The 18241-nt window shown below is 36.3% G+C and overlaps 1 protein-coding gene across 1 annotated transcript in view; it reads left to right on the forward strand.

The window, feature by feature from the left end:
- LOC145256215 (uncharacterized) overlaps positions 1 to 18241 on the forward strand; it is a 104515-nt gene that overhangs the window by 72742 nt on the left and 13532 nt on the right. Inside the window, exons 3-4 of the mRNA XM_080114832.1 lie at positions 2237 to 2416; positions 9519 to 9626. Coding sequence (XP_079970958.1) covers positions 2237 to 2416; positions 9519 to 9626 — 288 coding nt within the window. The remainder of the gene's footprint in view (positions 1 to 2236; positions 2417 to 9518; positions 9627 to 18241) is intronic.

An 18241-nucleotide genomic window follows, 5' to 3' on the forward strand; every position in this document is an offset into this window, starting at 1 on the left:
CGGGTTACGGGACCAGTAACAGTAACTTATGGTTAGCAACGTCCTTACGATCCTGGCGGGTTACGGGACCAGTAACAGTAACTTATGGTTAGCAACGTCCTTACGATCCTGGCGGGTTACGGGACCAGTAACAGTAACTTATGGTTAGCAACGTCCTTACGATCCTGGTGGGTTACGGGACCAGTAACAGTAACTTATGGTTAGCAACGTCCTTACGATCCTGGCGGGTTACGGGACCAGTAACAGTAACTTATGGTTAGCAACGATCCTGGCAGGTTATGGGACCAGTAACAGTAACTTATGGTTTGACGTATCTAGTTTATCTGGTTTAATTCATTATTCAATAACATCGAAAAAGAAAAAAAAAAAAATTAAAAGATATTTCTCCCACGAATAAACAAACACTTCCTAAAATGGAAAAAAATTACACAAAGTTTTTACCGGAACCCCTTCAAACCTAGGTACAGCTGCACGGAAAATATGCTACGAATACTAAAAAAACGAGTATAACAATATAATACACCGGTTATTAGCAACAAGATCACACCTCTTAAAAATGACTTGAAAATAAAAATAAAATGAAATTTTAGAAAATTAAACTTTCATAATAAAGCAAGATAATCATTAAAAGTTATAACCCCCCTTTTTTTTACTCACGTTCACACCAAACAAGGCATATCGCCACTTGGACTTAGGGCCATTTTTAAGGGAGATAAGCAAGATGTTGGTTTACGTTACACTTACTAAAAATCTGCATATCAGTCAAGGAATCAGATAACAGGAAGGGAATTCCAAAGTCTAGCTGTCCGAGGAAAGAAACTATTAGAGTAGAAGGCATTTAGGGACATCTATAGTGAAGGGGTATGATTTTGTTGCTAAGCGGGTGTTTCGGGGGTATGAACCTCGAGGGGGCACAAGTGAGATGAGTTCATCAAAGCATATTTTATAATACTTGTAAAACAGGTCTAGGAATGCAACATTGCGCCGATGAGACAGAGGTCGGACTTTGGTTAACAGTGCGGGCCCTATTAGATAGAAACTCTTCTTTGTAACCTAGAGCCTATCCGAGAGAGAGAGAGAGAGAGAGAGAGAGAGAGAGAGAGAGAGGGAGAGAGAGAGAAGCTAGCAGTAAATGCACCAACCCAGATGTGACATGGGAGAATGGTGACTTTGTAAAGGTACAGGATACACTCAGGTGTGAGTAATCTTCTAGCACGATAGAGGAACGCCACTTTCTTTGCATCAGCCGTGACAATGACCTCAATGTATTTGTTTCCGTTCATATTTCCCGTGAATGTTAAGCGGAAGAATTTGAAAGAAGAATTCTCAGGTAGGGTGTCATTAGTCATGGCTATCGGTGGATAGAAAGGCTTCTTGTAATTGTTAAAGAAGAGCAGCATAGTGCATAGTCTTAGTAGCATTAAATGTTACCTTCGATTTACGATCCCATTCCACTACGGTCTTTTTCTAAGGATTATTCCATTGTCTTAGATTTGCGTACATCCGGTTTTCCTTAAGAACTTCTTGAATTGTCGCCCCTTGGTATTATTTAAAAATGAAAAAAAAAAAAATGTCCTTTGAATACAAATCCACAAGTGCCGGATACTTTTTTTTATTCATGAAAGAAGGAAAACAGTTTAATAGAACGCTACAAAAAAAAAAAAAAACAAACAAAAAAAAAACAAGAACACGTAATTATGAATCAAAATTTGCTCTTTAAACAGAAAATTCCTACAAACTAACATAGTACACGAAGTGTCCGTAAGAATTAAAGAAAACATAAAAAAGTATAGATTGGCATAATAAAAGGCATTTTAAAACAAAGTAGCTGTGTACACAAAAGCGCACTTAATATAAAATGCAAACACATCACATTGTTAAGGTATATGTATAGTTTTCTAGCTCAGTCGAGAGGAGGGGGGTCACCTAATTTGCAGCTGATTTGGTAGTATCTTCTGTGTACTTGTTCAAATTTATATTACCTTTGAATGTTAGATGAAGTTTGAATGTTGGACTCTCAAGTAGGATGCTATTATCCATGGCAGTCGAAGGTTGGAAAGGTTTAACTTTTTTTATCCCTTCGCCGATCGTGAAGAAAAACAGTTGCCTGATTTTAAAAAGAATATGTGACCAAAGTAATAACCAACTCATTTTTGCATATCAATATATAAATATAAACTAATTTGTGCATATCTTTTTAAAAGTATCACTTAAGTTTTATTTTTCTTTTGAATAGGTTGACAAATTCATTGAAAACGTTGATCCAAAACTCCAAGAAAGAATTGAAGAATGCAAACGACTAAACTCGACGCTTCCACTGACCAAAGAAATTGTCAAATACAAAATCCTCGAGCGAAGAGCACAGCAAGGACTTGGCATAGTAGACACGACTTTCGATGGAGAGAAAACTTTCCCTGTAAGTAAAAATTGAAATTGTTCAGGAAGTAATGGACTTACGCAGATATTAAATACAGTTATATCTAAAACGTCATAGACGTTTTAGATTAGTGGAAGTTCTGGCTCAGATTCATGATATGTACTTATATAAGATACTTTTGTTAATACACTTTTTGTTAATTATACCATTGTGTTTGTTTTGCTTATCACCGGCCTGCAAAGGCACAACACTGACGATGAGGAAGCCGAGATTTACATTGTTACAACACTGGCGACGAGAAATTTAGGAATTCCATTGTAACAACACTGACAATGATGGATTCGAGACTTACACTGCCACAACAGAAACGAAATTTCAAACCCACACATTACTAAACTGGGCGTGTAATCGAAAGGACAATATCAAAGAAATGACAACGTCTATCCATATATAAATATTTCTAATAATAAGGTGAAGTAATTTGCTTGAAGCATTGTGTGCGATCTTCTATAATAATCTGTTTAAATGTATGTATGTATGTTTGTATGTCTTGCAAAATCTTTCAACAGAGGCGACAGATTTTCACGAGATTGATATCATTTGGAAGCTCGACCTTTCGGACGACAAATATCGAAAAATTGGCTAAAAACATTTATTTCTTCATCCATAACTAGGCACTTTTCTACAGGTAGGGGAAGCAAAAAATCGTTCCTTCATGGCAAGTTAGCCATGCACGCATGCGTAAAAAAACATTCTTTCTTGAATTAATTTGAATATTAAAAAAACCCCATAGCCCAGTCGATTAAGTAGCAGCGTCGTTATCTTAAGATTGCACGTTGGAGCCGAGATGTCAGGTTTTTTTTTTTTTTCGATTTTTAAAGTTTTCATATTGAAATAGGGTTATTGATGCCATTTTTTGTTCTTTTTTTTCCATCACATTCGCCGTTTTTTTTGTTTTTCTTTTTCCGATTTTTTAAGTTTTAACATCGTTCGATTATTCTTTATTTTGCTGTTTTCGTTGTTGTTTTTTTTAATAATATTTAAACAGGGTTATTACGTTCGCTTATTCTTTATTTTCCATTTTGTTTGGATTTACCCCCCCCCCCTCCACACACACACACACACACCTCACCACACTCGGGCAACGCCGGGTACCTCTGCTAGTGTATATATAAAGGGCTAATAGAAGCTATCACAATGAACGAAATGTAAATATGTTGATGTAAGGAAAAAATGAATATTTTAGTAAATCTTATTTGATTTCATTTCAACTTCTATACACTGATATACGTCCCATAATATGTTGAGTACACACAAGTGGAGTTTCAGAAAATTTAAAACACCCATCATAAAGAACTTTTTACATGGAAATCTAATATATAAACGGTTATCTGTCTGTATGTCTGTCGGTCTGTCTCTATATTTTCAAACTCTATCTCCTCCAAAACTAAAAGTCGCAGAGCGGTGCTAGGGGCCTCAAATCATTGGATTTTTTTACGGGCTATTCTTTTATAGGTCTTTAGCCAGTTAAAATTATTTTTAAGGGTTAAAAATGAATCAAAATTGAAAAACTCGTTAAACATTTTGTACATTCATCTTAGTTTAATTTTTAATCAGTTTATATGCGTGTCACGTTGGTACAGTGGTAACGTCACCAGCTTTGAATGCTGAAGTTTTGGTTCTAGCTGATGGCACCTAAATACATTTTTTTTTACTTTTGAAATCACGACTCTATAATAATATATACGAAATCTGGACAAATAAAATATATTTAAGCATATTTTATACCCGGGAAAAATCCCTCTTCTAGTATATTATAATAATAAACATATTTTTTGACAAATTCTTAGAATAACCAAAAGTAAACATTTTTGTGAGTGAGTTTGTGATACTAGGTGCATAAACTGTCGCTACATTTAGTAGTACATAACTGTTTTGTTGTATCGTCTGTCGAGAACCTACGGTCTGGTGATTAAGGTTAGATTTAATTTGTCAGCATTGAGACAGTATTTGTAAGTGACAAGACGCAGGTTGAGTCTTGACAGCTGATTATGCTTTGGTTCTCGCTTAGATGGCCACTATCTAAAAGGTAATCAGTTCCCATAACAACACTATCAGATTGGCTGAACCCAGCTAAAGTAACCAATCAAGATTGAGAATTTCAAAAGAACTAATCAATCAATATTAATATTTCGACCAATAATCCTCAAATATTTTAGAGAAATCTTCTTTTTTTCTGCTGCTGCTGCTATTGTTAAGTGAATCAGATTTTTGTATAGAGCTGAGAAAGATCGTTCATTGGGATTGCCTGGTTTGCATGAAGCCCTCCTTATTGGTGGCAGCTATGTTTTAATCTAAAAGATTGCAGATTTTTATCCCAGACACTGAGAACATCAAGGGTAACTGATTGCATGCGTAGTCGGGAAAGTTTTTTTTTTTTTTTATGGAAATCGCTCCAGACATGGCATAAAGCTATTTGATGTAAGGGACTAAAAATACTACTACAAGGTAAAAAATATATACCGAACTTTGGGGAAATTGCACCAAATCCAGGGGTAATTGTGCCAACTAAAAAAAAGTGCTTTTTTATGCGTGGTTGCCAAAAGAGCAGTTTTAGCTAGTTGGCGCAGTTACCCCAGATTTGGCGCAATTACCCCAAAGTATGGTATATATAAATATATTCCGGTCCAGAAAACAGAATTTCTTCCCTCTTTTGTCAGAAACATCGCTCATGGAATATGAGGACTAAAGGATAAAATAAGGGAATCAAGAGTTATAAGGTTACTGAAACTGAACTCACGGTCCACTTTCTACTCTCCCCAGAATGCTCAAAGGGACAACACAGAAATAGTGTTATCTCTTTCTCACTCCATTTATTTGTGGTTCTATACCTGATACATCTTTGCTTGCCATGTGTAGAGGCAAAGACAACCAGAAGACGGATCCCAATGTTGGCTCCTCCTGGAGCCCTCTTAGCTAGTTAGCTCTGGCATTACCACGTTGCCACTCTCCCTACCACAGTTAAGGTTAGGTTTAGACTTTAAGGGGATACTATTGTTGTTGCTATTATTGACAGAGCAGGGTTTTGCGGATATGCATTTTGAAGATGTGTCCACTCAGTCTGGGCGTTTGGCGCTGAAAATTCTTTTTCAAGCTAAAGTGTCTCTGATCGACGGGATGACTTAATGTAACAATATTGTAAGGTTTGTAGGTGTATCTTTGGTAGTTTCTGCGTTTTAGTCGCACAAACAGAAATGCTAACTTCACTTTATATAATAAAATAGTATGGTTACCGGGCGTTACCTGGAGAAAAAATAAGTGTTAGAAAGTAAGTGTATCATCTTTTTTCTTCTTACCTCCTCACTTTTTACCCCCTCCCATTCCTCTCCCCCTCCCCAACTTCTCTATTGCTCTCACTTTCTCTCTGTTATCTCTTCTCTGGCTTTCTCTGGCAACTGAGAAACGAATCGTTTACTAATTACTAAATAATAACATTAAAAAATCGTTCTAAATGTCGATCCCCTCTGCTAACTAATTCTGTTACTGGTGACTTCCAAACTTCCAAACGATGGATATATATATATATATATATATATATATATATATATATATATATATATATATATATATATATAAAGCCGAACGTCTGTGTGTGTGTCTGGTCATGAATAGGCTCCTATATGGTTGACTATTATAGAAAACTGATCACATATAATGATAGAAGATGTATCGAGACACAGGAATGGGTATGTTTGATCTGGCATAATGATGATTCATTAAAATTGTGGGGTCTGTGTACGCGCCTGGTCCACAAAGTATGGAAATAAAAAAATTTAAAATTAAAAAAAAAAACGTTTACAAGTGTTTTTGATATAGATGTACATAAGAATACTTTGATAAGTATGTTTTAACTTAAATAGGGATGGTATAATAAAATTGTGGGGTCTGCATTCGCGCCTAGCCTCCATAGAATGGAAATAGGCACAAACTTTAATAAAGACTTTTCATATCTATCTGCGTAAGTATACTTTGATAATTATGTTTCAGTTTGAAGAAATATGGTACAATAAAATTTTGGGGTGTTCGTTCGCAACTGACCTCTATAGAATGGAAAAACAAAGTTTAACAAGGTTTTTTAATATAGATCCACAGGATATTGTGATAAGTATTTCCGTGTGAACAGGTATGGTATAATAAATTATGGGGTTTATCTATTTTATTTTTACTTTCATCATATTTTGCTTTGGTTTTTATACCCCCAAATTCGAAGCTATCTCTTTACAACCCTTCCTTTTCATAACCTATCATACTTTCATAAATGTAAACAAAAAATAAAAACAGAAGGAAGGAAGGAAGGAAGGAAAAAGGACGGATAGAGAGTAGTAGTAGTAGTAGTAGTAGTAGTAGTAGTAGTAGTAGTTGGCTTTACTACAATTGTTCTTATGTTTGTCAACGGATTAAATTTGTTTAGTTGTAAGAAAATAGCGACAGTATAGTTGTAATAAAGAATAGTTGCAAAACACCCCCACTCTTCCCATGTTAAATAATAATTTCGAAATAATAACGTTAATATTTCAGTGCGCAGGTCAAAATCTGCAAAAGAAGCGATTTGTGTTTATTTGTTTACGTTGTTATGGGTTAATGTGTATGCGCGCATGCGCAACCAGATGTTGTAAACCAGAAAGTGGGTTACATCACTCGTTACAAGGTCATTTGAGTTTTATAATTATATAGATTTACCGAGAAAGGCAATGGAAGTGTTCCTAAATCTCTAAGTGCACGCTGACATGCATAACCCCCTTAAGACTGTAAATATGTCATATTTTATGAAATTTAAATCATATGTATAAAATTTTCCTGGGAAGACAATGAAATTAGTCACTAATCTCTAAGTGCCACCCTAAGTAAAGGGAACTATGAGCGTCGAACCTCCTTTAAAACTTCAAATATATCCTATCTTGATGAAATTGATATTTTATGTATAAGATTCTCTGCTGAAGACAATGGAAGTAGTTCCGACTCTCTATGTTAGCCTCTATGTGCCGAATATGTAAATGCCCGCACTTCTAAGTAACCTACGTGGACAGAACTCCCCAGAAAACTTCAAATACGCATATCCGATTTTAATGGAATTTTAGCCATATATATGATACTAAATCATATATATGATACTAAATCATATATATGATACTAAATCAGAGAGTTTTCCAACATTTAATCATTTCCGGTTATATTAGGGCGCGAAACGGGTGGGGAGGGCAGCAAAACAAAGAACGTAACACGGTGTCATGAACAAAGAGTGTAAAGGTACATAGTAGTGATTCTCATTCAATCCCGAGTAACATCGAGTCTTCTTGCTAGTAAATAAATAAATCACAATTTTGGAAAACCAGATGTGGACATTGTAATCGCTTCCCCATGCGACTGCAGTGTTCATTCAGCCATTCACTTTCCTGAGAAATGGTTAGGTCGACATGGTCCACATGAGTGGTCGACTAGAATCCCTGATTTAACACCAAGCGACATTTTTTCATTGGAGTTGGTTAAAGGAACAGGTTTACTCTAAGAAGCCAGCAACTTTAGAAAAACTTGAAGGACGACTAAAGAAGTGATTTCTGCTATTCCACAAGAGTTTCTATCAATTGAGACGAGTCCTGAGCGGCTTGAGAAAATAAAGGCGAATGGTGGTAGCCATATTGAATTTTAAATAAAAAATCTCACGTCATGTTGCTCGCGTATTCATTTTGTATAAAAATATGATTCATAAATGAATTTCAAGATCTTGATAATAGGAAGTGACTTTTCAGGATTGTTTTACAAAATAAGTTACTCTTCTACCTACCCGGAAAAGTTTTTGGTAGTTTTACTCACTTTAAAACGTTTCTTCGGTTCGAAAAATATGGTATTCAGCGTTAGGTGAGAACAAGAAAATGGCCGCGAATTGACACCTAAATTTGGTAATGACTTAAAAATAAAAAAATTATACAATATACTGTTAGAAGCCCACCGAATATATGTTACCGTTATATATATTGTCTTTGATCAGATTTATTCGTTATATATTTAAATTTTTGACCACTTTTTCGTACCTCTGTGGATTATAAAACAAACCCGACTTTTCAATCACCCTTTAATCACTCTCGTCTTGAGGAGGCCTCATGTTTTGACAAGCTTCTGGGCTTGACCTTTACTTCTGATTTGAAATGGAACACATACATTAAATCCGTTGCTAAGACTGCTGGAAAAATGGTGGAATCCTTTTATCGATCCAGTAGATATCTCACTGTTGATGTAATTCTCTGTCTATATAAGAGTCAAATACGTTCAAGGATGCAGTACTGTTGCCACATCTGGGCAGAAGCTGCTAGAAAGGACATACTGCCTTGATAAAGTTCAAAATAGACTTTGTAGCCTCGTAGGGGATGCCCTTTTCTCTTCCCTGAAACCTCTTTCTCACCGAAGAGATGTTGTGAGTTAGTTTGTTAGTTTCATGGCGGGTGCTCGACTGAGCTTCAATCTATGGTCCTCCTCGCCAAACTTTCACAAGAAACACCCGTCTAGCAGAAAACACTATCAATAATTACCCCCACTCTTTGTACTTAAACCTAAACCTACATTCCATGAACAAAGCTTCTTTCTTAGAACTGCACACCTATGGAATTGTCTTCCGTTTTCCTGCTTTCCAGCTAACTACAATATGGTTGTCTTCAAGTCTAAGGTAAACAAGTTTTTGATGTGCCGTTCCATATAAGTTAACAAATTTACCGAATTTCCATTACTAACTATTACTATATTGTCCAATTTCTACTGTATACTCTTTAACCCTTATCCTCGAGTAGTCTCTTGGCCCTGATAAGTGGTGATGCCTATGTAAAAAAAAAATGTTTCTTCGTTTTTTTTTTTAGGTAAAGACTTACATAAAGACTGACATAAAAAATCGAATAAATCGTAAAATTGATTCTCACTAAACTTTTTGTTCAATTCGACTTGTTAAAAAAACATAAATAACTTCGCTGAATAACATCAATTATAATGTTGATACGCGGCAATATTACCGATTTACATGTAAATAATTTAATCGTGTTTTACAGTTAATATGTTAATTACCTTAATAGTCTTTTCTTCCTAATTTTTGTTGCAGCTTACAGTAGAAGAGGAAGAAAAACGAAAACGACGCCGAGAACAGAACAAGAAAGCGGCGGCAAGGTGCAGAGACAGAAGGAGACTGAGAGACAAACTTCTGACGCGCGTAGGTATCACCTTCCCTTTCGATCTCAAATACAAAGCGCAATGGTTAGTGGCGAGATCATACTCACGCAATTGGATAATCTAATCTATTGTCAAGCAGCATATTTTGGTACTTATCCAGTTTATAACCCAATCTTCGACAACTTCGTGTCGGCAGGTTACGTAAGCAGACGTACGACACGGAAGCAAAACTTTCAGACAAGTAATTCAAAACACGGTGTCTCCTCCTCTCTATGTTATGAACGGCTTTCTATTTATACGTTAACATAACGTGCTAAAAGTCATTTTCAGTCTAAAAACTTTTCTTGATTTAATGAATTGCACGCCTTCATTGACACTTGTCTTCTGATAGCTGATCGGCATTTTTCGGTAGGTTATGTAACCGGCTGAAAGATGCTGACGCAAAGTTGCCGAAGATTGGGACGTAAACCGAATCAGTGTTCCATGTTTTTATTATTTCAGCTTGAAGATATCTTGGGGCTTACATTTAATTTCCCTATGAGTTAAAATTAATGGATTAAAAGTTAAATTTAATGAATTTCATGGGTTCTCTTAATGGATAGATGTTGTCCCTTTTAGGGCTGATATCTGTATATTCCAACAGCTTGGTCTTTCAGAGATTGTGTCTAAATACTTTATTAGATAAAATAAAATATGTGTAGGGGACTAGAATATATAAGTCCTAATCCCGTTACAAAAGAAAATAATGAAACGAATGGAATGAAGGAAACAAAGACTCAATTGATGGATAAGATAAACGTGTCGTTTATTTACTGTTTAAAGAATGAATGTTTTAGATATAACATGTGTTCATGTCCGCGCGGGTGTAACCATCGTTTGTTGCGAGACTGGTGGTGTCGAAAGAAAAAGGAAATGTGTGTTCATCTCACGTTCGGGTCACTATCGTTTGTTTGCGCGTGGGAAGAGAAGTGAGTAATGTAATGGAACGAGAAATGGCAGTCCATCGTGTAGACAAAGAAAAGGATAGAGGGTTGACATCAGCTAAACTGTGCGCACTATTAGAAGTCAGCTACGTGGTGGTGTTCTCTGGCACAAGTAGTAGATAGAGAGAGAAAGAGTGAGAATGTCAATCCAGGTTATGGAGATAGAAAGCGTATAAGGTGTACGTACGGTCTGTTAGCTTTTTGTCCCACATAGTAGTAAGTGGTGTGAGGTATGCGCGTGTGCGCGCATGCCGAAACGACGGTGGCTGGTGCACCGACCAACCACATTGGAAGGCAGGTCGGAAAAGGAAGAAACCGCTTATTGCTCTTTCTTTTATATGTGTTTCCGGTGGTCTTTTGCGCATGTGTGGATTTCCTTTGAAAGGGGAAGTGACGTTGTCCATGCGTGCGTGTATGTGCGTACGTTAGCGTGCGTGTGTGTATACACGTGCATGTGAGTGTATGTACGCGAACGTGAATATATGTACATGTGTGGACGTGGGCGCGTATGTTTGTGTGCGCGTATGTATATGACAAGTAATATAGCTTGAAATGTGAACGCATGTTTTGTGTGAGACTAGAAAAGGCTCGTGCATATGCATCAGGTGCGCTTGAAAGCCAAATCACAGCGCAATATTACGAAAATATTTTACTTGTTTGAAATTTCAAACAAATAAAATATTTGTTTATTTTCGTAGTATTGCGTTGTGATTTGGCTTTCAAAGGCACCTGATGCGTATTTTATTTTATTCAAAATTACATCAACACCTCTATAACGGAACTCACACCCCTGACTTTATTAGAAGTTTTTTTCATTAGACCTGTTGTCCATATCACAATCGGATTGATGCGTATTTCTCTCAGGGACTATGTTTTGTTTAATTGATTCTTGCGATCCTGATATTTGGTTATTTTTTATTGTTCAGTTGCATTGAATTAATAGTTTTTCCGGATTGTTACATCAATCAGGTTTATTCCAGCTTACACTGTCTGACTTGATGACCTTGCCGTTTATGTATTTACCTGACTGTATTGTTAGATAATAGCAGGGTTAATAGATCCCTCATGTAACTTTTTTTTTACAAAGGAATAACCACTTATTAAGACTCAGAGGCCACTCGAGGATAAGGGTTAAAGAGTGTACAGTAGTCAAAGGGACAATCATAGTAATCGTTAGAAGTGTAAATTTGGTAAATTGGATTACTTAAGGATAACGGCTTATCAAGAACTTGTTTACGTTGGACTTGAAGACGACCACACTGTAGTCAGCTGGAAAGCAGAAAAACGGAAAGGAGTTCCGCAGGCGTGTAGTTCTAAGAAAGAAGCTTTGTTCATGGAATCTACATTTAGGTTTAGGCACAGATAAAGAGTAGGGGAAATTATTGATAGTGTTTTCAGCTAGACGAGTCTTTCTCGTGAATGTTTGGCGTGGGGGGGGGCATAGATTGGAGCTCAGCGAGCACATGCTATGAAAATAACGACAGGCTCGCAACATCTCTTCTGTGAGAAAGAGGTTGCAGGGAAAGGAAAAGGGCATCCATACGAGGCTACAAAGTCTATTTTGAACTCTGTTAAGGCAGGATAAGTCTTTCTATCAGCTCCTGCCCAGATGTGGCAACAATATTCCATCCTTGGACGTACCTGGCTCTTAATCACTTTTTTTTTTAAATAAGCTATGCGTAAAAGTAGACGAGAGCAACCCAAAAGCTCCCTTTTTGTTGTCTATTATACAAAGAAATATGACAGAGCACTAATGCAAAGAGGATATATATTACTCGTTTACTGACACATACATACACGGATATATTGCGATAGACTACAACGATTATTACTAACATGTATCAAAGAATATATTGATACCTATCATAAATTATTCATTGTATACTCTTAATTGAACACAGGTTGTTACTTTACCCATTAATAAAAGTAAGGTGGCTGATCATAATCAAAGGTTCATTTTTCATTAGCTATTACAAGATGTAGGCAAGGTAACCACTTTTTCTCAAGATTACTCCACTTACCCTTGATCCTCACGTTATAATGACAAGTGTTTAGTAAGAAGGTATCTAACAGCAATTTTGTATGACTTGACCGAAGTTTGGAACTCGTTCTCCCAGCCCATTGGTGAATGCTATAACTGTTATGCTTAATAGGCAAACATTTTTATTCAATCAATGTAATCACCAAACGATACCGTAAGTAATTCATTATAAACAAAAAGAAATATCACCACAAGTTGTAATACTTGTTAATACGTTTAACCCGTAACTGAGGATGAAACTGATTATTTTAATGTCATATATTCTATAATAGAATTATCTTTCCAAAAATGTAAATATTTGTCTTGCAAAAAATTCAGAAAATGAGGAAAAAGGGGAGGGAGTTCAATAAGCGAAACAAAAATGGAAGTTGAAAAATACTCCCGGACAACGTCGAATACATGCAGTCAAGATAATATCTATCTATCTATCTATATATCTATCTATCTATCTATCTATCTATTATTAGACTACAGCTGAATCAACATTTTCATATGACTTTTTTGCCCCAATATATTTTAATCACACAAAATACATGTTAAAATATTCCTCGATTTTGAGATCGAGTTATGCTTGAAAAAGCTTTCATCATCATCATCATCATCATCATCATTAGGGTTTTTGATCACTCCTAGAGGAGGAGCCCTTTTTTGGTTTCCTTTCACATTGTTTTATCTCTGGCTATGTATGGCCAAGTAGGACTCAGTTAGCTGTCAAGGTCATCTTTCTGTCGAGTATTTTTAGTTTCCCCCTTGGTCTTTTCTGTTGGTTCCGGGTATATTTTGTTGTTGTATGTGTCCATTTGTTTTAGCTTTTTCTGTTTTTTTTTGGGTTTTTTTTTCGTTTTTTTTTCCAATTTTCTTAACATTTTCTAGCTGATGCCGAACATTCACTTGCTATCTTATATATTCCAATCTAGATATTTTTTTTTAAGATTCTAACCGTCCCTTTAAGTGCAACTGTTATATCTCTCTTGCACTAGGTTCACTGGGTATATTTTCCAGATAGTTTTTTAAATTAATTTTTACACCTATAATAACTGAAATAATAAAGATCTTCCTAAGATTCCAGTTTCTTTTCATGTTGTACATAAGATCTTGGTATTTAATTATATTTTCTCTCTCAGTTTTGTTTAGCTCAGCATCGTTGGGGATAATAACTTCTACTAAGGTTGCTTCTTTCTCCTTTTTGTCCCATATCAATATGTCAGGTTTTATGGCTCCGTTTTCTAGGTACACAGTTGTAGTTATCTGTATACCTCGAAAAATGATATGCCAATCTATGCTCTGCCCTTGTTATGGTGGTGATGTTGTCATTTACTCGAGTTTGCTGTTTGATCCAGGTGTTTATTTTTCTTTCATGTAAATTGATATCGAGCATAATGCGTTTCATTGTAATTGTTCCAATCAACAATAATTTGCAAAGTGGTTATCAGATAAACCATCTATCACTAAATTTATATCATTTTCACCCTCTTGCTCTAATTCTATACATTTCTATTGCTTTTACTTCTCTCTCTCTCTCTCTTTCTCTCTCGCTTTCTCTCTCTCTCCCTCTATCTATCTATCTATCTATCTATCTCCCCGCCTCTCTCTCTCTTCCTCCCCCCCCTCCTCCTGTTTCTGTTTTTACTAACAGTTGTAGATTACAAAAAAAAAAGGAAATAATTAAACGATCGGATTAGTTCATTATAAAGAAAAGGAAATATCACCATAAGTAGTAATACTTTTTAATACTTTTTAAACCGTAGCTGAAGTGGAAATTGATTATTTTAATGCCATACATTCCTTCATTGAATTATCTTTCCAAAGATACAAATATTTTATCCCTTATATTTGTTAATACTTTTTTTTACCCGTAGTTGAAGAGGAAAAGAGAGAAAAGGAAATAGAGAGAAAGAGATCGAATATATACTGAGCAGGAAGAGACTAATTTTAGATCTTGTCTTTATTTTCTTGATATTTAACTGGCTTTTCAAATTCACTTTTTTGCCTGATTCGATCAATCTAACTCGAGCTCAATTTTTTTCTGGTAAAAAATATATTCGTTTACATCCACAAGTATCAACAGCCGATGAGGACAAAAAGATGACAATTATCTGTAAATATGGTCAATGAAGATAGATATATGTTGACCTCCCCTGCAAGAGATTAAACACAAGGTCAAGTGAAGTTTCAAAAAGCTAGCATACTAGGTGAAGAGTACTTTGGCCTATAAAATATGCTTGAGCAGCCCCATCGATATTCCTGCTAGAGGTGCTTCAGATGATTAACAACAAACTAACCCCTTCTTACGAAGAAGGTAAAGCCTGGGAGGGTGAATCTCTTATAACTGAACAGAACGATACCTCAGTCCGACAGCAACAAAGTCACTGAGATTACCAGATGAAGCAGCCACTATTTTCTTGGTGTTGTCTGCATTAGCATTAACCACTTTGGCGTTAATTGCAACACAGTCAACAAGGGTTTCCATGTAAAGACTAGTCCAGATCAGATGCCAATCTGTAAAGTCTTTTATCCTGTAAAAAAAATTTTTTATTAAGATTTTTTAAAAAAGACATCCAAAAGCGGAGAGAGGGAGGAAAAGAAAGAGAGAGAGAGAGAGGGGGGAGAGAAAAGGGGAGAAAAGGGAGGAATGGATGGTTCAAGCCTAAAAAATATTCTTGACGCTCAGATCAAGTTTTTCCACGACGCAGATAGCTTTCGTCTAAGAGTGACAAATTATTGTTAATTTAACCCCCGTGCTTAACAATCCTCTCCTCAAACAAAGACACTTCTTCTTTTCAGAGCCATGACTGTATATTTGACCATTTCTCCAAATCTTTGCCTGTTGTTAACAAAAATGATTATTTTTTTTATGGAATGACTTTTTGATATTACATTTTCGTCTACACGTGAATAGATGTCATATGATTCTTACCGACTTCTCTACTGGAACCATCCTGATTGACCATTCACAAACGAATGAGATTACCAGAGGAAGCAGCTACCATTTTCTTGGTGTTGTCTGCATTAGCATTGACCACTTTAGCGTTAATTGCAACACAGTCAACAGGGGTTTCCATGTAAGGACTGGTCCAGATAAGATGCCGACCAGCAAAGTCTTTCATCCTGTAAGGAAAAAAGTTTCTAAAAACAAGAAATAAAAATTGATATTATCTTATTTATTTTACATTGTCAGATACCAGAAATTACTTTTTAAATCAGACAATTTATTAATAGAAGTAGTAATAGCATTTGGGACATTGAAATTGTTTTTATTTTTTTTACATAAATGATGAACATATCTTTCGGCTCAATCTGAATCCCAATATGTTGTTTTTTTTATTTATTTATTTCTCTCCAGAAGGTTAGACATAAGGTTACATGTGGATTTGAAAAGCCGCACACTAAGATAAATGCACTCTGACTTACAAAGAATGTCTGAGGAGCCCCGTCAGTATTCCTCAGTAGAAACACCTCAAGCAATTAGTAATGAACTAATATCTTTTAAAAGAGACAGTAAAGCATAGGAGAGCTTTTTTTTTTTTTTTTTTTTTTTACAAGGGTGTCACCACTTATCAAGGCCCAGAGGCCACTCAAGGATAAGGGTTAATAGGTATACATTAGTCATTGTGATTTTAGCATAGTAAACAGTGGGAATTTTGAAACTTGGATTACTTAGGGGGACGATTCAATTAGAACTTGTTCACATTGGACTTTTTCTTTTTTTTTTTTTTTTCATAGGTATCAACTCATTATCAAGGTCAAAGAGGCAACTCAAGGATAAGGGTTAAAGAGTGTACAGTAGAAATTGGACAATATAATAATCATTAGAAATGAAATTTTATTAAATTTGATAACTTATATGGAACGGCTCATCAAGAACTTATTTACGTTAGACTTGAAGACAACCATATTGTAGTCAGCCGGAAAGCAGGAAAACGGAAGGCAATTCCACAGGTGTGCAGTTCTAATAAAAAAGCTTTGTTCATGGAATCTACGTTTAGGTTTAGGCACAGATAAAGAGTGGGGGGAATTATTGATAGTGTTTACAGCTAGACGAGTGTTTCTTGTGAAAGTTTTGCGAGGGGGGACCATAGATTGAAGCTCAGTCGAACACTTTCCATGAAAATAACGATACATCAGAGACAAACTCACAACATCTCTTCTGCGAGATAGAGGTTGCAAGGAGGAGAAAAGGACATCTCCTACGAGGCTACAAAGTCTATTTTGAACTCTATCAAGGCAGGCCAAGTCCTTTCTAGCAGCTCCTGCCCAGATGTGGCAACAGTATTCCATCTTTGGACGTACCTGGCTCTTATATAGATAGAGAATTGCATCAGCAGTGAGATATCTACTGGATCGATAGAAAGATCCCACCATTTTTCCAGCGGCCTTGGCAACAGATTTGATGTACGTGTTCCATTTAAGAACAGGAGTAAAGGTCAAGCCCAGAAGCTTGTCAAAACTTGAGGCCTCCTGAAGACGAGAGCCATTCATTTCAATTGATGCCAGATGTGGATCAGAATGTTGATGATGTAAAGAGAGGAGCTTGGTTTTAGATGCATTAAAAGTAACCAGCCACTCCTTTCCCCATTGTACTACATGCTCAAGATCAGAGGAGAGAGAATTGGAGAGAACTTGGTCGTTTACTGTCTTAGATGTACTACCATAAATGGTAGTGTCGTCAGCATAAATGTCTACAAATGATGTAAGGATGTGATTTGGAAGATCATTAATGTAGATCAGGAAAAGAGTTGGGCCCAGGATGGACCCCTGAGGGATACCGGCATTAATACTGTGGGCTTCTGATTTTTGCCCCTCAACTACTACTCTTATGAACCTATCAGAAAGAAATGATTTAATAATTGAGAAGACATTTCCAGCTATACCATAGCTAGAGATCTTATGAAGTAAACCTTTATGCCATACCCTATCAAAGGCCTTAGATATGTCAAGAGCAATTGCCCTAGAAAGGTTGCCTCCGTCGAGAGATTTGCTAATCCTATGAGATATAACTGTAAGCACATCTGCTGTAGATCTAGCAGAACGGAAACCATATTGAGTGTCACTAAGAAGGTTATTTTTGCTGAGATGGTTGATTACTTCTGTATTTAACACAGATTCCAGCAACTTACTCATGACGCACAGGAGACTTATGGGCCTGTACTGAGAGGGGGATGAGCGATCACCTGAATTCTTAAATACAGGGCATACAGATGAAATTTTCCAGGGAGATGGGAAACTATTCTCCTTAAGACAACGTTTAAATAGTTTTGTAAGTATGGGCGCTAGTTCAGGTCGAAGTTTTTTGAGTACTATAATTGGAATACCGTCAGGGCCAGTTGCTTTACTGGAATCAAGGTTTTTGATTAGCTTGGCAACATCACGTACAGATATACGTATATCACATAGTGTGTTTTCAGATACAGGAGGAAATATTGGGGGTTGGCGGCCTTGATCGCAAAAGGTAGAATTAGCTGCAAAATTCTTGACAAAGAGTATGGCTTTGTCTGATGCTGACGAGATTACCTCAGGTCCATTGATGATAGTTGGAATGGAGCGCACACTTCTGTTCAGAATTCTGTTTGGTATTTGCCAAAACTGGTGGGAACCAAGCCGCTGCTCAGCTACTTTGGACTTAACAGATTG

The sequence above is a fragment of the Euprymna scolopes genome, chromosome 32, assembly GCF_053919585.1.
Source record: "Euprymna scolopes isolate OS-2025 chromosome 32, ASM5391958v1, whole genome shotgun sequence".
Taxonomy (NCBI): Eukaryota; Metazoa; Mollusca; class Cephalopoda; order Sepiida; family Sepiolidae; genus Euprymna; species Euprymna scolopes.